At 45.5% G+C, this 22,724-nt stretch overlaps 1 protein-coding gene across 1 annotated transcript in view; it reads right to left on the reverse strand.

The window, feature by feature from the left end:
• Positions 1-22,448, reverse strand: part of clnk (cytokine dependent hematopoietic cell linker) — a 111,547-nt gene extending 89,099 nt beyond the window's left edge. The window contains exons 1-2 of the mRNA XM_078216953.1: positions 22,340-22,448; positions 3,251-3,322 (exon numbers count right to left, since the gene is read on the reverse strand). Of these exons, the coding sequence (XP_078073079.1) occupies positions 3,251-3,276 (26 nt within the window). The 5' untranslated portion in view covers positions 3,277-3,322; positions 22,340-22,448. The remainder of the gene's footprint in view (positions 1-3,250; positions 3,323-22,339) is intronic.
• Positions 22,449-22,724: the final 276 nt, after the last annotated feature.

The raw sequence follows: 22,724 nt of genomic DNA on the forward strand, positions 1-22,724 counted from the left end.
TGAATTTTTAAAAATGTAAATCAAAAGTGGCATGAGACCCAACTTCAATCTCCCAAAATGGCACTTCCTCAACTCTGACATCATAGAATCCCTACAGTGCAGAAGGAGGCCATTCGGCCCATCGAGTCTGCACCGACCACAATCCCACCCAGGCCCTACCCCCACATATTTTACCCGCTAATCCCTCTAACCTACGCATCTCAGGACTCTAAGGGGGAATTTTTAACCTGGCCAATCAACCTAACTCGCACATCTTTGGATTGTGGGAGGAAACCGGAGCACCCGGAGGAAACCCACGCAGACACGAGGAGAATGTGCAAACTCCACACAGACAGTGACCCGAGCCGGGAATCGAACCCGGGACCCTGGAGCTGTGAAGCAGCAGTGCTAACCACTACCATGCTACCGGGCGATTCTCCCAGCCATGCGGCGGGCCAGGAGACTCAAGCGGAGGCCAGTTAGTGGGCTTCCCGCTGGGCGCCACGGCCTCCGCGAGTCTCCGGCTGCCGGATTTCCTGTTCGTCCTGGCAGCTAGACTCCACTGGGGGGAAGGGGGGCCTTCGAGGGCCAAAGGTTCTGGAGTAAAGGGGATGACCCCTGGTCATTGCCAACTTGGCAGTGCCAGCCTACTCCCTGGCACTGCCCAAGGGGCAAAGTGGCATTGCCCACTAGGCATCAGGCAGTGCCAAGGGGGTGGGGCCTAATGGGGATGGGGCTGCCAGTGTGTGTGTGGGGGGGGGGGGGGGGGGTGGCAGTGGGGGGGGGTGGAATCAGGAGGTTGGGACTGCCGGGGGTGGGTGGGGGAGTAGAGATCGAGGTGAGCCTGGTTCGGGTCAGAGGGGCAGCATTGCAGGTTCAGGCCAGTGTTCGAGCTGGCAAGCAATCAGAAGGCCGGCAGTGCAGGGCTACTATCTCAATGGAAACAAATTAAAACATGCTACCGTGCAAAGGGACCTGGGGGTCCTTGTGCATGAGACGCAAAAGCCCAGTCTGCAGGTACAACAGGTGATCAAGAAGGCAAATGGGATGTTGGCCTATATTGCGAGGGGGATAGAATATAAAAGCAGGGATGTCTTGATGCACCTGTACAGGGTATTGGTGAGGCCGCAGCTGGAATACTGTGTGCAGTATTGGTCCCCTTATATGAGGAAGGATATATTGGCATTGGAGGGAGTGCAGAGAAGGTTCACCAGGTTGATACCGGAGATGAGGGGTTTGGATTATGAGGAGAGGCTGAGGAGATTGGGTTTGTACTCGTTGGAGTTTAGAAGGATGAGGGGGGATCTGATGGAGACTTATAAGATAATGCGGGGGCTGGATAGGGTGGAGGCGGAGAGATTCTTTCCACTTAGTAAGGAAGTTAAAACTAGAGGACACAGCCTCAAAATAAAGGGGGGTCGGTTTAAGACAGAGTTGAGGAGGAACTTCTTCTCCCAGAGGGTGGTGAATCTCTGGAATTCTCTGCCCACTGAGGTGGTGGAGGCTACCTCGCTGAATATGTTTAAAGCGCGGATGGATGGATTCCTGAGCGGTAAGGGAATTAAGGGTTATGGGGATCAGGCGGGTAAGTGGTACTGATCCACGTCAGATCAGCCATGATCTTATTGAATGGCGGGGCAGGCTCGAGGGGCTAGATGGCCTACTCCTGCTCCTATTTCTTATGTTCTTATGTTCTTATGCACCAATCTCGGCACTGACAGATCAGCGCACGCACAGTGGCCCGCTCAGCGCTATGCTGCCGGCCTCTCCAGCGGGAATAGGCCCCGCTCACTGATTTTTTGCGTGAATCACGCTGGTGCACTCTGCAGTGCACGGAGTATGGGAGATTGATTTTGAAATTCCCACTGAAAAAAACATCGAAATTTACTCCAGTTTTTACACAAATTCAACGCTTAGAATTTTTTTGGGATAATCGCCCGTGTAATGATTGGCTTCCAAGTTGCAGTCAACTTCTTACCCATTCCCATGTTGTATCCTGAATCATCCACAACCAGTAATTTTTCATGTAAAACTGCATGAAATGTTTCCTGAAAGCCTGTGTGGATCATATTGCAACCTTTGAAACATCTTTTGAAAAGAACACCAAAGTCCAACTAATAAAAAAATATTTCTGGTCGCACTGCTCTGGGGAAAAGCTCTAGGGTAGCAGTTATCTGAAGACCTACGCAAGAAAGAGATGTCAATAGTACCATTCATTTCAATGAAGCTTATTCCAATTGATTGCTGTAAATTTGGTGTTAGTGCTGATACTCTGGGGTTTCAGCAGATTTCCTGCTGACGCTATTGCAGTCAATTAGGAGAATAACTAAAAATTCAATCCTTAAAGTCCCAGATGGATAATTGTAATGTGAGGGTGAGATGCAACAAGAGAAATCTCTGCACTCAAGTCATTCAGAATGGGACTAGAAGTTAATTACTTCTAAACAAAAAAATCTGAATTTGACTTCAGTGTGGATCATCTTCATATGGAATGGCTTGTTTTGCTTGTACCTTTAAAAAAAAAAGTTCCTTATTATGCTTAGCGGGGGACAGTTTCAGGGTTTCAGATTGAGTTGCCCCACACAAATCGGGTAAGTTCTGATTTTCATTCTGTACTCGGCCTAATTTTATCAGTGGGCTCATGTTAGCAAAGATGCTGTGAAAAAAAATAAACTGTCTCAGGGAGGTTTTCCTTTGAAATGTATTTTCTGCCTAATGGTAGATTCCTAGTTTGTTTTAATTCCTCTGTCCCAATTTTTCCTCTTCTGGAGAGAAGGATTTCTTGTCAGTCTGTGTTCTAATCAGACAGAGAGAACACCTGAGGTGGTTTTGGTTCAGTTGGAGAATTGGGTGGCTGGTGGGGATGGTGGGGGATAGGGAATAGATATATCACAATTTCTAGTTTGCAAGCAGTACAGCGTGGCTGTGCATGATCACACTCCGCTCTGTTCTGGTTGCAGATTTTAGATTAAGTATTGGAGCACTGAAGGATGACATAAATCTGAAGCTTGAATTAATCTGAAATTGCAAAATGGTCTGACCACCAGAGAGACAAGAAAGGACATTGGAAACATTACATGAAGTAATGGGAATAATATGATGACAGGAATGACTTAAAACACCTTAATTTTGTTCCTCTTTAATTTACCGCCTCTCTGACCTGTGCTTTATGTAGGTCAATGCCTTTGTTTCAGAACAATGAAGGCAGGTTAGCTCCATGTGGATAAATTGTATATCACCATAAATGCTTCATAAATGAGATGTTCCTTACCGGTTCATAGGCAGAGCTGGCTTCATTCTTTCTCCTCCAATAGATCTATCCTGTAATGCTTTTTTAAATTGCCTGCTCGGGGATTGAAAAAAAACATTCTGAGGAACCACATATGCTTTTTAAACTGACAAACTTAATTTCAATTTAATTTAGATGAAGTAGCAAATCACAAAGAGAAAAGTATGCAGTCTAAAAATACCCCCAGTTGTTGAAACCCAACCTGCACTGCTTTTTTGTTTAGAAATAAATTCTCAAAACATAAATAAAGATAAATCAAATATTAGAGATATAAATTAGTCTGAACCTGTTTTTAAACCCATACTCAGTGCTGCACTTCCATCTCTAACATTAAAATGACTACATAATTTTAAGTGTCAGTCATGGCTCACTCTTGCCTCTTGCCTTTCAGTAAAAATGACATCTAGTAGATTCAAATCCCACTCCAGAGACTTGGATACAAAATTTAAAGCATAATACTTCAATACAGTACTGAGGGAGTGTTGTAGTCACAAAGATGTCATCCTTTGGATGAGACCCAACTCGCGGCCCTGCCTTCCCTCTCACAATAGATCCTGAGGCACTATTTGAAGGAGAGCAGCATGATTTTGTCCAATATTTATCCCTGAATGAACAGCACTAGAAAATAGATTATCTGGTCATTAACCTCATTAGTTTTTGCTGGACGCCACTCTGCACAATTTGGCTCTCACATTTCTATCTTATAACAGAGATGACACTTCTAAAGTACAGTGCAGCCCCGTTGTAACGCGATGGTTGGGGTCCATAAAATGTTATTGCGAATGTTATCGGGGTCGTGCTAAATCGGGTCGCTCTAAATCACGAAACAGGAAAGAGCAAAAAAGGGTCCAATGATTCATCGTGTCATATCCGATTTCACGCTAAATCGGGGCACGTTACAATGGGGCTCCACTGTACTTCAGTGGCTACAAAGTGCCTTTAAATTCTAAGGTCTTGAAAACCACTTGTTCCTTTATCTCCTCTGGATTTGGGATAGAGACAATGTCCTTCTCAGTCACAACCAAGAATAATTTTTCCTTTAGTTCTTTAAATCCATTCCAAAGCTGAAACAAAAACTGGGGGAGGGGGGATTTTCCCATCCCACCCATCACGGGAATTGTAGCGGGCGGGGTGGTGGGGTGGGGCGCGAGCCATGCAAAGGTCCGTTGACCTCAGGTGGGATTTTAGGGTTTTGGGGTGAGCGTGACTGGAAAATCCTGCTCCATATATGATAAACTATCAGGATTAGAGACTCAAACCATACCACCAAAGGATTGGCCAATTGCTTGGCAATAGCAGACTCAACCGTTCTCCTCTCCCAACACCCAAAATCCAAAACAATATACTACTTCTTGCCACAACAGATTATTTACACCAATAATGGATAAAAATTGCATTCTCTGTTGTCACTGCTCAGTTTGCAATACACATGTTTTCAATACACAGCTTGTATTAAAGAGTACAGGACTGGCTCATGTGCTAATACTGCTTGAGAAGAAAATTCACTTAAAGCACACTGAACTGTTAAATGTTCATTAGATTAGTGTGATCTAATATTAGAATTAGTACTATCTAAATCAATATCAATGTTGTGGTTAGCTCGTCCAATGCAGTTAAATAACTGCTGGCACTTTATCAACAAAATAGCTGCTATATATATATATATATAAAATGTGAGCAATCCAAAATGATCAGCTGATCATGGGTCTTTAACATGTATCATAACTATTATAGTGCATCCATGTTAAAGACTTTAATCGGTAAATAATTGTTGTTGACTTGTTTCTCTGCACATTGATTCTTCATTCTAGCTCTGAATCCTTGAAATTTAATTTGTGAATGGACAAATCTAGACCTATGATTTTCATGTACCCAGAGACTACCCATGGAAAATATTAACTCAGTATTCCACTTACGCATCATTCCCATGTAATGGTTCTTAGAAACAATGACTGGGAAGTCTAGCATATCAGTGTAAAATACAAGGCTGAAGTATTCAAAACCATCTTCAGCCAGAAGTGTCAAGTGGATGATCCATCCCAGCCTCCTCCTGAGATCCCCAGCATCTCAAATGCCAGTCTTCAGCCAATTCGAATCACTCTACACAATATCAAGAAATGGCTAAAGGAACTGAACACTGCAAAGGCTTTGGGCCCTGAAAATATTCCACCAATAGCCCGGAAGACTTGTGCTCTGGAACTAGCTGCAGCAAAAGCCAGCAGTAATGACAGCCTATATGTACATGCATTAGATTCTCATTAGATGTTCTGAAGAAGAGGCATATGGAGCAGGATTTTCCAGCCATGCTCATCCCAAGCACGGAAAATCCTGCCCAAGGTCACGGACTTTTACATGGGCCGCCCCTGCCCGCTACGATTCCCATGGCGGACAGGATGGGAAAATTCCACCCTTGGACTCAAAGCGTTAACCCTGTTTCTCTCTCCACAAATGCTGCCGGAGCTGTTGAGTTTTTTCAGCAGTTCCTGTTTTTATTTCAGATTTCCAGCACTTGCAATAATTTGCTTTTATTATTGCATTCGATTCTTGTTGTACAAATGATTGCTTTCTCATTTGGCCCAATCTGTTTCCAACTCATTCACTGGTGTCTGAAATCGTTGGTCTATTCACGATGTTTCTCTCACTGCTGCCTGAACACAACTTGCACCAACATAGAACATAGAACATAGAACAGTACAGCACAGAACAGGCCCTTCGGCCCACGATGTTGTGCCGAGCTTTATCTGAAACCAAGATCAAGCTATCCCACTCCCTATCATCCTGGTGTGCTCCATGTGCCTATCCAATAACCGCTTAAATGTTCCTAAAGTGTCTGACTCCGCTATCACTGCAGGCAGTCCATTCCACACCCCAACCACTCTCTGCGTAAAGAACCTACCTCTGATATCCTTCCTGTATCTCCCACCACGAACCCTATAGTTATGCCCCCTTGTAATAGCTCCATCCACCCGAGGAAATAGTCTTTGAACGTTCACTCTATCTATCCCCTTCATCATTTTATAAACCTCTATTAAGTCTCCCCTCAGCCTCCTCCGCTCCAGAGAGAACAGCCCTAGCTCCCTCAACCTTTCCTCATAAGACCTACCCTCCAAACCAGGCAGCATCCTGGTAAATCTCCTCTGCACTCTTTCCAGCGCTTCCACATCCTTCTTATAGTGAGGTGACCAGAACTGCACACAATATTCCAAATGTGGTCTCACCAAGGTCCTGTACATTTGCAGCATAACCCCACGGCTCTTAAACTCCAACCCCCTGTTAATAAAAGCTAACACACTATAGGCCTTCTTCACAGCTCTATCCACTTGAGTGGCAACCTTTAGAGATCTGTGGATATGAACCCCAAGATCTCTCTGTTCCTCCACAGTCTTCAGAACCCTACCTTTGACCCTGTAATCCACATTTAAATTAGTCCTACCAAAATGAATCACCTCACATTTATCAGGGTTAAACTCCATTTGCCATTTTTCAGCCCAGCTTTGCATCCTATTTATGTCTCTTTGCAGCCTACAACAGCCCTCCACCTCATCCACTACTCCACCAATCTTGGTGTCATCAGCAAATTTACTGATCCACCCTTCAGCCCCCTCCTCTAAGTCATTAATAAAAATCACAAAGAGCAGAGGACCAAGCACTGATCCCTGTGGCACTCCGCTAGCAACCTGCCTCCAATCCGAAAATTTTCCATCCACCACCACCCTCTGTCTTCGATCAGACAGCCAGTTACCTATCCAATCGGCCAACTTTCCCTCTATCCCACACCTCCTCACTTTCATCATAAGCCGACCATGGGGGACCTTATCAAATGCCTTACTAAAATCCATGTATATGACATCAACTGCCCTACCTTCATCAACACAGTTACCTCCTCAAAAAATTCTATCAAATTTGTGAGGCACGACTTGCCCTTCACAAATCCGTGCTGACTATCTCGGATTAATCCGCATCTTTCTAAATGGTCGTAAATCCCATCTCGAAGGACCTTTTCCATCAATTTACCAACCACCGAAGTAAGACTAACCGGTCTATAATTACCAGGGTCATTTCTATTCCCTTTCTTAAACAGAGGAACAACATTCACCATTCTCCAGTCCTCTGGCACCATCCCCGTGGACAGCGAGGACCCAAAGATCAAAGCCAAAGGCTCTGCAATCTCATCCTTTGCCTCCCAAAGAATCCTAGGATACATTTCATCAGGCCCAGGGGACTTATCGACCTTCAGTTTATTCAAAATTGCCAGGACATCCTCCCTCCGAACATCTATTTCCTCCAGCCTATTAGCCTGTAACACCTTCTCTTCCTCAAAAACATGGCCCCTCTCCTTGGTGAACACTGAAGAAAAGTATTCATTCATCACCTCGCCTATCTCTACTGACTCCATACACAAGTTCCCACTACTGTCCTTGACCGGCCCTAACCTCACCCTGGTCATTCTTTTATTCCTCACATAAGAGTAAAATGCCTTGGGGTTTTCCTTGATCCGACCCGCCAAGGACTTCTCATGTCCCCTCCTAAGCCCCTTTTTCAGCTCATTCCTTGCTAACTTGTAACCCTCAATCAAGCAATCTGAACCTTGTTTCCTCATCCCTACATAAGCTTCCCCCTTCCTTTTCACAAGACATTCCACCTCTTTTGTGAACCATGGTTCCCTCACTCAGCCATTTCCTCCCTGCCTGACAGGGACATACCTATCAAGGACACCCAGTATTTGTTCCTTGAAAAGGTTCCACTTTTCATTAGTTCCTTTCTCTGACAGTTTCTGTTCCCAACTTATGCCCCCTAATTCTTGCCTAATCGCATCATAATGACCTCTCCCCCAATTGTAAACCTTGCCCTGCCGTACGGCCCTATCCCTCTCCATTGCAATAACAAAAGACACCGAATTGTGGTCACTATCTCCAAAGTGCTCTCCCACAACCAAATCTAACACTTGGCCCGGTTCATTTCCCAGTACCAAATCCAATGTGGCCTCACCTCTTGTCGGCCTATCCACATATTGTGTCAGGAAACCCTCCTGCACACACTGCACAAAAACTGCCCCATCCGAACTATTTGACCTACAAAGGTTCCAATCAATATTTGGAAAGTTAAAGTCCCCCATGACAACTACCCTGTGACCCCCACACATATCCATAATCTGCTTAGCAATTTCTTCCTCCACATCTCTATTACTATTTGGGGGCCTATAGTAAACTCCTAACAACGTGACTGCTCCTGTCCTATTTCTAACCTCAGCCCATATTACCTCAGTGTGCAGATCCCCGTCGAAGTGCCTTTCCGCAGCCATTAAACTATCCTTGATTGACAATGCCACTCCTCCACCTCTTTTACCAGCTTCCCTACACTTACTGAAACATCTATACCCCGGAACGTCCAACAACCATTCCTGTCCTTGTTCTACCCACGTCTCCGTAATGGCCACAGCATCGTAGTCCCGTTTTATGATTTGATCGCATTTCTATGAATGGCACATGCTACTAATAACACCTGCAATTCATTCAAAGTACCTGCACAATTTAAAATAAACAAATAGCCCATCAGGTTTTCACACAGCTGGGGAAAATGCCAAATGCTGTGTGCATTTTGTTATGCAGAGTGCTGGGCTGAGAGGTGGCTCAAGGTTATTTGTTCCATTGTGGTTATTGAACCAGTAGGCTTCATATTTCCTTTTTGATAAGATCTCTATTCTTGCTTTCGTTGATAATGATCAGTTACATTTTCATCAGCAGCGCAGTCACTTAGCTGTCATTACTACCCACCTCTATTAGCCAGTGCAGTAACCCCAGCCTCACCAGTTACTTTGACCCCTTGATTGTTCCCAATGAATACTGTAATTCACAGCTGATAGTTCTTTTTATCTCTGCTGCCACTTATGATCAGTGCATCGATTTTCTTTCAGATCTATGGGTCACAAATTATATGTGGTACAATCTAATTTGCTCTGAAAGCTGCAGTGCAAACTTCCTCTTGCAGCAAACTTTCCTCATATTGAGGAACTATTAAGTTTCAGGGTTGAAACAAAAGGACAAACGTTTGCAAGACAATTCCCTGACTAATGGCCCACCTGAATTTGTGCAAAAGAAACATACTCGTTCAGTGTACCTTTTGGGGATCATTCATAAGAGGACAATTCTATCGGAGCAGTGGTAGCCTCTTGCCTCATTCAGAAGGTTGTGTATTTGATCTCCTCTGTAGGCACTTGGGCACGCATTTTTAGACTGACAGTGAAGAGGTGTTGCATAATCAGAGGCCATCCAGATAAAATGCTAAGCTGAGGTCCCGATCACCAATTCAATGGATGTGCAAGGTGGCACAGTGGTTAACACTCCTGCCTCACAGCCTCAGGAACCCCTGTTCGATTCCTGGCTTGGGTCATTGTCTGTATGGAGTCTGCATGTTCTCCCCATGTCTGTGTGTGTTTCCTCCGGGTGCTCTGGTTTCCTCTCACAGTCCTAAAGATGGTGCTGGTTAGGTGCATTGGCCGTGCTAAATTCTCCCTCAGTGTACCCGAACAGTCATCGCAGTGTCGCGATTAGGGGATTTTCACAGTAACTTCATTGCAGTGTTAATGTAAGACTACTTGTGGCAATAATAAGTAAAGTTAAAAGGTCCCATGGCATCACTTGAAGAAGCGCAGAGCAGTTCTCCAATGTCCTGACCTTAACCAGCATGATTAAAACAGACTGACAACCCATTTATTATTTACAGGATTTTGTAATGGTCAAACTGGCATTTGCCTGCAAAACAACTATAATTCCACTTCAAGCATAATTCCTGGGATGAAGAGATTGTATTATGAGGAAAGGTTGAGCTGGTTGGGCTACATTATTGGAGAATGAGAGGTGATCTTATTGAAACATGTAAGATTGTGAGGTGAAAGGATGTTTCCCTTCAAGCACAAACCTAGAACCAGGGAGCACAGTTTCAAAATAAGGGGTCTCCCATTTAAGATGGAGATGAGGAGGGATTTCTTCCCTCAGAGGATCATTAATGTTTGGGATTCTCTACCCCAGAGAACAGTGGAGATTGGGTCATTGAATATATTCAAGGCTGAGTTAGATATATTTTTGATCTACAATTAAGTTAAGGTTTGTGGGGAGGCAGTCAGAAAAGAGGAACTGAGGCCACAACCAGACCGGCTTTCCAAAGAGTCAGTCATTTTATGCTCTAACGAGCATTATTTGTCATAAGGTAGGACTTCAGCCTCTCAGTTGGGAGGAAGTCCTGCCGAGGAGTAGTGCCAGCCAATCAGATTGGCCAGTAGCTCTCCAATCCCTCCAGCAACAGCACTGCAGTGGCCAGAAGAGGCACTGCACAAATCTACCTAGACTAAGTTTCAGAGAAAAAGGTGAGTCCCAGATGTCATGTCATGTCATGTCTGGTCTGGTCTGGGCTGGGAGGGGAGGGGAGGGGCCCGAGGTCTCAGGGGATAGACCTGAGGTGGGAGGGAAGTCAGGAGAGCACTGGGCCTTAGGCATAGGATGCCCCTAGTCAGAAGGGGACTTCAGATGGAGGCAGCCCCTGCTCTTCCCACCCAGGATCGACCTTTCTGCATTTCTGGGATTCCCACCATGAGCTGTCATCCGCACCCCAGCCTAAAAATTGAGGCTGGGATGGAAACGGCCCCGAGTAGATCATTAATTGGTCACTCAAGGGCCTCAGTTGGGGCAAGGGGGGCTTTTCATGCAAGGCTCAGCCCAACCCGATGTAAAACCTCAGCGAGGTCGGAGCAGGAGGGACCCCGGGGGGGGGAAACTCCATCTGTGCAATTTCACGCTCTCCCACCCCTACTGCCTCAGAGCTCGCTGGGGGCGGGGGTAGTGGCTATGATCTTATTGAATAGTGGAGCAGGCTCAAGGGGTCAAACAGCCCACACCTGCTGCATGATCTTAAGTTTTTACATTAGTTTTTACATTCTTAATTCATTGGCTGAGAAGTACTCTGGGATTCCTGTGGTCATCAAAGGTGTTATATAATTCTCAGATTTTTTTTCATATTCTATTTTAGGTTTAATAGTTCTTAAAAATCACATGTAATTCAGGTGGAGGATATTAGTGAATAGAAAATTTAATTCTGTAATGGAACAATGGACATAGTTCTCAGCTGAACTGAACTGACCCAACTACGAGCAGGATGGAAACCAGAACAACCTTGTTCTATGTGAATTAGTTTAACATTATGTGGCAAATGTATCAACCAAACCAACAGTGTGACCTCTATGTAATGCCTGACAGTCGATGCATCCATTGAAAGAACAGCATAAGAACTAAAGGTTAAAGTGCCAGACGCATCTAAAGTTGAAAATGTTAAAAAAAATGACTTGCAACATATCTCCTGAGCTCAAGACATCCCAAGTATTTTTGAAGTGTAATCACTGTTTACAATGTAACAAGCACAACAGGTGATTTGCATACAGCAAGGTCCAACAAATAGCAATGAGATACTAACGAGAAAATGGACACAAAATTCAACTCTGTAACACCTATTCATCCTAAAATGGCGTTACCTCTGTCGTCAGTCATATTGGATTTTATTTTTGGGGAGGTCAATAGTGTAGGTGTTAGGAGATTATGGCAGTGTAAGCAAATCATGACTTCAGTAAATGTGAAATGCTGATTTAACACCAACAATGCCATTTTTGGTCTCTCACCCCAGCTCACACACAAAACTGGACATATGGGAGCCCCCACTGTTCAACCAGCACTATTTAAACTGATCACCAATTGCTCTTACGTGAGATACTGATTAATTTCAGTTTGCTCAGCCTAAGTTTGCAGGAGGAGTTGGTGGTTTCTCAAGTTGTTTAAAATTGAGCAAGTTGCTGTAGAGAAGGCCTTGATTTTGACTTCAAGGGCTTTGGTCAGGCCACTTGCACTCAGCGGCTGGTGCTGTAGTGACTGTCGCCTTTGCTTTGCAGTAGAATGGATACTGAGCAAAGGAGCGAGGAGGAGAAACTGCTTTCAGAACAAGGGGAAGGCAGAGGAGGAGAAAGACTCTCAGCAGGAGGCCTGAGTGAAAGGGTTAAAAAAGTCATTCAATACAGCAAAGGCTCAGATAAACTGCTTGAGCTGCAAGGTGCACCTGCTAAAAACAATGGACAAATGGGGCATTGATAGACCACATGAGAGCTTTAACTACATGAATCACTGCTTCTGATAACAGTCCAAGGCTGCAGTGTGTTTTTATAGACATCTCTACCCAGGGTGTCAGACAGGCAAGGACCATAGACATGTGTTTATTGATAATATAGTTATGTGTACGTGCAATGTTAATGATTGGATATTGTAGTTAGGCAAGCGTAGATTGTTGTAATTAGTTAATCATTACAGTGGGAAACAAATGAAGTAATCAGACCTATTAGCTGTGATTGGATATTGATTACTTTCGAATTTCGATTGGTATATGTGAATTATTTACAGATGAGCCAGCAGGTATGCCATTCCTTTGTTCAGAGAGCCTGTATGCCACAAGTGTGGTAATAAGTTTCCCCTACCATAGTCTGAAACAAAGACCGATCTAAACTCCAAAGCTTTGTCTGGTCTTTCAAGGGGAGTGAAGAACACTAATAGTTTTTAGTCCTTTTCCTCCCCACAAGACTTATTAACCGAGAGTCTTGAGGGAGCATTCCTCTTGAAGCAGAGTGTGCGTTGACTTTGTTTATGAATGCTTGGCTAAAGGACTGGTCCAGGAGGGAGGGCTTCATTTTCCTAGATCAATGGGAAGTTTTCAGGAGAGGATGGCACCTGTACAAGAAGGACAGGTCACAACTAAGTTGGAAGGGCACGAATATCCTGGCTGGGAGTTTTGCTAGTGCAGTTCGGGGGGGTTTAAACTAGTATGGCAGGGGGGAGAGGATCAAAATATTAGGTCTACAAGTGTAGAGGCTGGGGACGAGCTTGGGGCTGGGACAAGGCTGGCAAAGAAGAAGAGCACTCTGGGGGAGGATGACCTCACTGGGCCTGGAGGTCTGGAGTGCTTATACTTCAGTGCAAGGAGCGTAGCAGGTAAGACAGATGAACTTAGGGCCTTAATGCTCACGAGGAATTTGGATGTGGTTGCGGTGACAGAGACTTGGTTGAAAGAGGGACAGGACTGGCAGCTGAATATTCCGGGGTACAAGTGTTTTAGGCGAGACAGAGGAGGGGCCAAAAGAGGTGGGGGAGTAGCAGTATTAGTTGGAGAGCATATTACAACGGTGCAGAGGGAGGACAATTCAGTGGGGTCGTGTAACGAGTCACTCTGGGTGGAGCTTAGAAACAGGAAGGGCGCAGTCACTATGTTGGGGGTGTACTACAGGCCCCCCAACAGCCCAAGGGAAGTGGAAGAACGGATATGTCAGGAGATACTGGATAGGTGCAGGAAAAATAGGGTTGTTGTAGTGGGAGACTTCAATTTCCCTGGTATAGACTGGAAATCGCTGAGAGCAGGGACTCTGAATAGGGAGGAATTTGTAAAATGCGTACAGGAGGGTTCTTTGGAACAATATGTAGATAGCCCGACTAGAGAGGGGGCTATACTGGACCTCGTACTGGGGAATGAGCCCGGTCAGGTCTTCAAAGTTTCGGTAGGGGAACATGTGGCAAATAGTGACCACAATTCTGTTAGCTTTAGGATAGTGATGGAAAAGGATGAGTGGTGTCCCAAGGGTAAGGTGTTGGATTGGGGGAAGGCTAACTTTAGTGGGATTAGGCAGAAATTGGCAGCTCTTGATTGGGAGAGGCTGTTTGAGGGTAAATCCACATCTGGCATGTGGGAGTCTTTTAAGGAACAGTTGTTAGGGCTACAGGACAGGTATGTGCCTGTTAAAAAGAAGGATAGGAAGGGTAGGGTTCGAGAACCGTGGATAACCAGGGAAATTGAGGGACTGGTCAAAAAGAAAAGAGAGGCGTATGGTAGGTCCAGGCAGCTAAAAACGGAGGGAGCTCTGGAGGAGTACAAAGAAAGTAGGAAAGAACTCAAACGGGGAATTAGAAGAGCAAAAAGGGGTCACGAAATGTTCTTGGCAGACAGGATTAAGGAGAATCCCAAGGCATTTTATTCATACGTTAGGAACAAAAGGGTTGTCAGGGAAAAAATCGGACCTCTCAGGGACAAAAGTGGGGAATTATGCTTGGAGCCCAAAGAAGTAGGGGAGATCCTAAATGAATATTTTGCGTCGGTATTCACAAAGGAGAGGGATGTGTTGACTGGGAGTGTCTCGGAGGGGAGTGTTGAACCGTTGGAGAAAATCTCCATTACAGAGGAGGAAGTGTTAGGTTTGTTAGAGAATTTAAAGACTGACAAATCCCCAGGGCCTGATGGAATCTATCCAAGGCTGCTCAGGGAGACGAGAGATGAAATCGCTGGGCCTCTGACGCAAATCTTTGTCTCGTCACTGGACGCAGGTGAGGTCCCAGAGGATTGGAGGATAGCTAATGTGGTCCCGTTATTTAAGAAGGGTAGGAAGGATAACCCGGGTAATTATAGGCCGGTGAGCTTGACATCCGTGGTGGGGAAGTTGTTGGAGAAGATTCTTAGAGATAGGATGTATGCGCATTTAGAAAGGAATAAACTCATTAACGATAGTCAGCATGGCTTTGTGAGAGGGAGGTCATGCCTCACTAACCTGGTGGAGTTTTTTGAAGAAGTGACCAGAATGGTTGACGAGGGAAGGGCCGTGGATGTCGTCTATATGGACTTTAGTAAAGCGTTTGACAAAGTCCCTCATGGTAGGCTGGTGAAAAAGGTTGGATTTCATGGGATAAAGGGGGAGGTGGCTAGATGGGTGGAGAACTGGCTTGGTCACAGAAGACAGAGGGTGGTAGTGGAAGGGTCTTTTTCCGGCTGGATGCCTGTGACTAGTGGTGTTCCGCAGGGCTCTGTATTGGGACCTCTGCTGTTTGTGATTTATATAAACGATCTGGAAGAAGGTGTAACTGGGGTGATCAGTAAGTTTGCGGATGACACAAAATTGGCAGGACTTGCAGATAGTGAGGAGCATTGTCAGAAGCTACAGATGGATATAGATAGGCTGGAAATTTGGGCAAAGAAATGGCAGATGGAGTTCAATCCTGATAAATGCGAAGTGATGCATTTTGGTAGAAATAATGTAGGGAGGAGCTATACGATAAATGGCAGAACCATAAAGGGTGTAGATACGCAGAGGGACCTGGGTGTGCAAGTCCACAGATCCTTGAAAGTGACGTCACAGGTGGAGAAGGTGGTGAAGAAGGCATATGGCATGCTTGCCTTTATAGGACGGGGCATAGAGTATAAAAGTTGGGGTCTGATGTTGCAGATGTATAGAACGTTGGTTCGGCCGCATCTGGAATACTGCGTCCAGTTCTGGTCGCCACACTACCAGAAGGACGTGGAGGCTTTGGAGAGAGTACAGAGGAGGTTTACCAGGATGTTACCTGGTATGGAGGGGCTTAGTTATGAGGAGAGATTGGGTAAACTGGGGCTGTTCTCCCTGGAAAGACGGAGGATGAGGGGAGACTTAATAGAGGTGTATAAAATTATGAAAGGCATAGATAGGGTGAACGGTGGGAAGCTTTTCCCCAGGTCGGTGGTGACGTTCACGAGGGGTCATAGGTTCAAGGTGAAGGGGGGGAGGTTTAACACAGATATCAGACGGACATATTTTACACAGAGGGTGGTGGGGGCCTGGAATGCGCTGCCAGGCAAGGTGGTGGAGGCGGACACACTGGGAACGTTTAAGACTTATCTAGACAGCCATATGAACGGAGTGGGAATGGAGGGATACAAAAGAATGGTCTAGTTTGGACCAGGGAGCGGCGCGGGCTTGGAGGGCCGAAGGGCCTGTTCCTGTGCTGTATTGTTCTTTGTTCTTTGAGGTGCTCATGGAAATCAGCCAGTTCTTCAGACAGATCTACTTCAGAGCAGGCAAAAATAACACTGGCAGAATGGTGAGGAAAAGAAGGAGCAGGAGGAGGGAAAGTGGCAAGCTTTCATCCCCTTTCCACCCGGCGATGAGTGGTTACTTCATCTGACTGTGGTTCCACTGAGCACAACTTTAACTCCCCTTAAATTCTACCTTCAGTTCTATAGCAATCACCCGTACACCCTCTGTCACTGCCAATAACAGTGTGCTCTTGTGTACAGTTATGAAATAAAAGTGTTTGTTGAAGTGACCATCCCCTGAAATTCTTTGTAGCAAGTTCCTTCCAGGCTGAAGCAGGCAACACATGGAGAAACTCCCAGTGTGCCCATCACTCCTGCACAAGAGCAGTGACTAAGGCTCTTTATGCTCGGAGAGAGTGGTCATTGTCTTCTCCCTGACCAGAGAGAGGCAGGCCAAACGTACATGAGGTTTTGCCAGGATAACGGACTTCCCCATGGTGCAGGTGCCTTGGGCATTGCTTTTAAGTGCAGAGGTACACTGACATTGCAAAGAGTTCCACTCCCTCAATGTGTATTTGGTGTGTAATCATGCTTAGCACATTATACAAGTGAATACCCAGTATCCTAGCAGCAGTCATGATGCTTTTATTCTGTACCAGTCCACTGCTTTCTCACAATTTGATCTACCACATGAAACTAAAAGGTAGCTTCAGGCTGACAAGGGATATCCGTTTCTGATGTGCAACCTAGCCCTACGTGATGAGGATGCATATAGGGAGAGCTATGCTGCCACACAATTCGTCACAATACAAACCATTGGGCTGTTTGGGAAATGATTCCACTGCCTGAGATGCTCTGTACTCATCTGGACATGTGCCCCAATTCGGCACAGCCTGTTGTATCTTAGCTGGTCTCACTATCTGGAGAGCACAGACTTTGCCACCAGGGATATGTGGAGCAGCTGAAGAGGAAGGAGAGGCAGAGGAGGGGCAAGGGGAAGGAAAAAGGCAACTGACACATCAGCTTACCACCTGACTGTCTGCAATCACTTCATCTGATTGTGGTTTCAATGAGCACAACCTCAAATCCCCACTCTACAAAGATCACACACCTTCCCTCTGTCAGTGACTATCACAGCATGCTCTCAGCTACAATTATGAAATAAAAGCCACCATAAAACAACCATTCCAAACATCAAACAATCAATTCAATATTCCATTCAGAAGTCAACTAATCATCCTTGTTCATTCTCATCGGGCGGTATTTTATGATTGCGTCGTGCCCGAAAACGGGCGTGATGCGGTCGGAAAGTAGGGCGTAAAGCGAGTAGCGCAATTGGCGCCATTTTATGACCCCAGAATTTCTGGTGCGTTCAGCCTCTCGTCGGAAATGGGTGAGAGGCTGAATAATTTATTTAAAATTATGGTAATGTTTTACACCTGACTAGCGAGCTTGGCGCCCAAGCGTCTGGGCTCGCTGCTTTATGGCCTCGCCAGGAGAGACTCTCCGGCGAGAAATAGACAGCCTCCCCATGAACGGGTCACAGTCATGTTGGCCTCGCCACTGGCTCCGGAGGCCATTAAGGCCCCCTTGGGAGGCTGAGTGCAAGACAGGGGTGCCCCTTGGGCAGTGCCAGACAGGCAGTGCCAGTATGGCACCTGGGTAATGCCCATTGGTGGGGGAGACAGGCAGGGAGGGAGGGAGTGAGGGGGGGGGGGGGGCCCGTTGCTACTCTGCAGCGATCGGTGAGGGAATGGCAGTGGGGTTGTGATTGCTGGGGGACGGAAGGGGTCCATGATTGCTGAGGGACAGAAGGAATCCGCGATTGGCCTGGGTGGCGGGGGAGCGGCGGGGGCTGCATCTCAGGCAGAACTCGCCCAGTTCCACGTCCGCCCTGCACTTAGACTAAAAGTGGTAATATTCTGGCCATAGTGTCTGTCCTCCAAGTGCTGCTACACAATGTACACATTGCCGTTACACAGTGCCATTACACAGTGTACATAGTGCTCTTCCACAGTGTACACAGTGCTGTTACACAGAGTTGTTACACAATGTTGTTACACAGTGTACGCAGTGCAGTTACACAGTGTACGCAGTGCTGTTACACAGTGAGTTGTTACACAATGTTGTTACACAGTGTACGCAGTGCAGTTACACAGTGTACGCAGTGCAGTTACACAGTGTACGCAGTGCAGTTACACAGTGTACGCAGTGCTGTTACACAGTGTACACAGTGAGTTGTTACACAATGTTGTTACACAGTGCTGTTACGCAGTGCTACCCCAAAGGCTGCAGCATGGCTGCTTCAAGCCTGCTGACTTTTAGTGGCAAAGTCTGGTGATAACCTTGCAGGAAACCCTTGGACACCTCTGGGTTACAAAGTTTACATATTTGGCAGAAAGAGAATAAACTAGGAAATGTTTCTTTTTTTTGTGGTGTAGTGGTATTGTCACTGGACCAGTAATCCTCAAGGCCCAAGGCAATGATCTGAGGACCTGGGTTTGAATCCCACCAAGGCAGATGGTGAAAACCCTTTCAGTTCACTAATGTCCTTAGCTGGTCTGGCCTACATGTGCTCTTAAATGGCCTAGCAAGCAATTCAGTTGAAAGGTAATTAGGAATGGGCAATAAATGCTGACCCAGTCAGTGACGCCATGAATGAAAAAAAAGTTTATCCTCCCCATCAAACGCTTTTGAGGTGGTGTCTAACCAATGTTGCCCATGTACAATGGACTATTCCGAAACTAAAAAATTCTGCATTCATATCATGGAACAACTAAGATTGAGTTAGCACTGGGGGTTGTTTCTGAAACTGTGAAAATGGCTGCCGTCATCTGGATCTTGCTGAAATTGGGCAGAGTTCTCCTGCCAACTCATGAAAGGAACTTTCTTGCAATCTGCATCCATCTCTTTCAGCCATTTCCATGGTTATGGCCACATTGCAGAACTCCTTTCATGTCAGCTCATTGCCTTTGCTTGAAAGCCTAACCTGGATTGGATATTATCATTCTTTAGGGCCCTTATGAACTAGGGTCGATTTCTAACTTTGTTCTGTAGCCGCAGTGACAAGAGGGTGTCTTTAACTTGACAATGTAATCTGTATCAGTCTCACTTGACACGGAACACAAGAAATCCCCAAGTCACATTCCCTTATGCAAAACTGACATATTCCACTCGAACACAATCTTCAGCTAACACTAGAATACTATGGAAAAAAATTCTCTCCTTACAGATGCTGCCAGACCTGCTGAGTTTTTCTGGCATCCTCTGTTTCTGTTTCAGATTCCAGGATCCGTAATACTTTGTTTATTGTACTAATGCTCAAAATCTGGAAAGTGTGATTTGCGCCGATGAGTTTCTGAGTTCCGATCTTCCAACCCACTTGCCGGCGAAGCGACGTGAAACACGCCGCGGGACCCCAGGAAGCTCATTCTAATACATTAGCATGTCATTAGCGAGCACTCTCTCCCAGACTTCCCCCCTCACTGGATATTCAGCGGGCACTGATGTGACATCGCGCCAGTGCAAGTTACAACAGGTTCACTCAGACATGAAGCTGTTGCAGCATGTCCCTGGGGTGTAAAGGTGAATATAGCCCCCATAGGAGAGGGACATGGCCAGGCAGTGGCCTGGCAATACCCCTGGCACTGTCCCTTGGCATAGATTGGCACAGCCAGGTTGGCACCCATGCCCATGCCAACCTGGCAGTCCCAACCTGTGCAACGGGGCTGACCCCATTAGGCGCCTCATTGGTGAAGGGGGAGGGATTCATGCAGATTTCGTTGTAGGCCAGGAGTGGACAGAGGAGCAGGGGATTTTGGCAATGGCCGTTGGAGGAGAGGGGCTGGGGGGAGCCGGCATCGACTGAGTCGGGAGTGGGGGTGGAAGAGGCCAATGATTGGGTGAAAGTAGAGAGGGGGTCGATGATCGGGGTGAAGGGAATGATGATCAGGGAAGAGAATGCTGATTCCAATTGGGGTGGGAAGGGGAGCCTCTGATACCCCCATGGCAGGGTGGCGGTGGCGGTGGCGGGGGGGGGGGGGGGCGGTGGTTTATTCCTGTTATGATCAGGACCCCCTTGAAAGATGGTACCCAGATCTCAGTGCAGCCGGGTTTGCAGCATGATGGATTGAAATGTGCCCCCTTGTATTTTAGGCAGGGCGTCGTAAGAACGGGAGAGAAAACCAACATCTTTTTTCTCACCGGAAACAACACTCTGCCATTTTTTGATAAGATTCCTCCGATGAGTGTAAGCCTAATATCACAAATCCCAAATCTGTTGGAGTTTTGAGAAGTTAGTTTATAATGTATGGGTTACCAGGGGTGTCAGATAATGGTCCACAGTTTACCTTAGAAGATTTTGAAATATTTCTGAGTATGAATGGAGTGAAACCTATTCGAACAGAAAATGCTGGAAAATCTCAGCAGGTCTGACAGCATCTGTGCGGAGAGAATAGAGCTAATGTTTTGAGTCTAGATGACCCTTCATCAGAGCTAAGAGCTAAGACGAAGGGTCATCTAGACTTGAAACGTTGGCTCTATTCTCTCCCCACAGATGCTGTCAGACCTGCTGAGGTTTTCCAACATCTTCTGTTTTTTGTTTCAGATTTCAGCATCTGCAGTATTTTACTTGGAACTTATCCCAATATCACCTATCATTGAAAAGTGCTGCAGAAAGAAGTGTACAGATTGTAAAGAGGTCCTTTCAGAATTATTTGCTGGGTGACATACTAGGCAGTAAATTTCCATATTTCTCAAATTAGACAATTTTCTGTCCTTCTACCAAATAAGCCCACAGTCTACAACAAGTTTTTACGAGTTAATGTTTAAACACACTCCTAGGACAAGGTTTAATTTGCTTCAGCCTGATGTCAACAGTGAAGTAAGAGAAAAGCAAGACAAAGTGAAGATAAGTCATGATGCATGAGGTGTAGAACTTAGAAGTCTTAGAGAGTTCAATGCTGGTAAGAAGGTCATGGTGAAAAGCCACTGAGGTAATAAGGAGAAGTATATGATTCGAGTTGCTGTAAAGAGACTAGGTGCACTCAAACATCTAGTGAAGTCAGTGTCAATGGATCATTTCCTTGAAAGAGAAAATATGTCAAAGGGAGAGCATAATAAACCTCCTGAAGTCCAAGTTCCTCCTATAGCCCAAAGTGAAAATCAGAAAGAAATGAAAGTTTGTTGATATTACTGAATTGACTGGCCAAGCAAAGTGAGTCAGGATCATTAACTAAGACTTATCAATCATTGTCACAGACCCAAGCATTGAGTTGATTTAGCAGTTAAAGTTCAGACTTAACACAGTCGCAGGCGCTGAAAGAGCAGAGTCAAGCTAATGGAAGCAGAAGGAGACATCCAGAAAAAAAGAGCAAGAAGCCAGATAGGTTAATTGAAATTATTTAAGGGAAAAGATGGAAATTGTTCCTAACTCACTGCACATCAGAACCTCCTGTAGTTGTCCACCTAAAGCTTGAATATTCACCTCCTAGAAGATCCTACAGTGTGAAGATCCATGTGGTTGATGCTCTGTCCACCTCTTGTTGCACATGGTGTTCCTGGATCCATGGTCTTTGGAGGCCTCAATCCTGATCTCTGCAGGCTGCCCCAAGCCTTCTTCAGGTACTGAAATGCCCGTGCCACATTTGTGCAGACATGCCCTGGACTGGCGTGAAATCCCTCAGGTGGCGTGGATAATTGAATGGGGATTTGTGCACAATAGTTAGCTGCCAGGGATATCTGTCCATGGCCCTAGTGATAGATTGGCAGAACTGATTTGAGTGCTTAAAAATCATTACTTAGATGCTTTCTCCAGGAATTCTGCAAATCCTTCACCAATGTTACATAAGGTGTTTGGAAGGACCCTATAGGAATTCGGGCCCAATTACTCTCAGGCTCAAAGCTGTCTGTACCTTCATCCTGAACAGTTATACAACAAGATTCCCTTCTGTACAACCACTATACATTACACTGAGAAATAGGACAATGTATGAGGGGAAGATTCAATTACACAACCAGGAAAGTGAACACAAAATACCTTCCACTGATCAACAAAGCACTGACTCTGAAGCACCCAACACTGCTTTACCTAGACACACAATAATGCCAACAAATTAGATATTTCAATGTATCTTGTACATGAAAAATGCATTACCCGTGAAAATTCTCAAAAGTAATAATGAAATCCATGGACAGCATACACTGTCAACCTACCTGTGACAGCCTCTTGAAATTATCTCTTTCTCATTTTTGACTAATTAAACAGAACACCTTACAGATTTATTGGCGAGATGTCATTCGCTTTTTTACTGGTAAGAATGAGACTCACCACCACACCCTCTCCCTCCCCCCCCTTGTGCTTCATCATACCTTGGTCATTTCCTGTTAGTGGCAGGATCAGCCTCTGCTTACAAAGTGACTCTGACCACAAGAACTTCATAACTTCCACTTTACAGAGTAATTTTCTCACTCTGCGTTAAAGGGCTAAATCTTCCTTTATTTTTAAACGTGCATACATCAATCAACATAACTTACACTTAACTGATTGGAAAATCCAAACAGGCCACTTAACTGTGATGGCATGAAAAAAGTCAATGAA

Source organism: Mustelus asterias, chromosome 1 (genome assembly GCF_964213995.1).
Source record: "Mustelus asterias chromosome 1, sMusAst1.hap1.1, whole genome shotgun sequence".
NCBI lineage: Eukaryota > Metazoa > Chordata > Chondrichthyes > Carcharhiniformes > Triakidae > Mustelus > Mustelus asterias.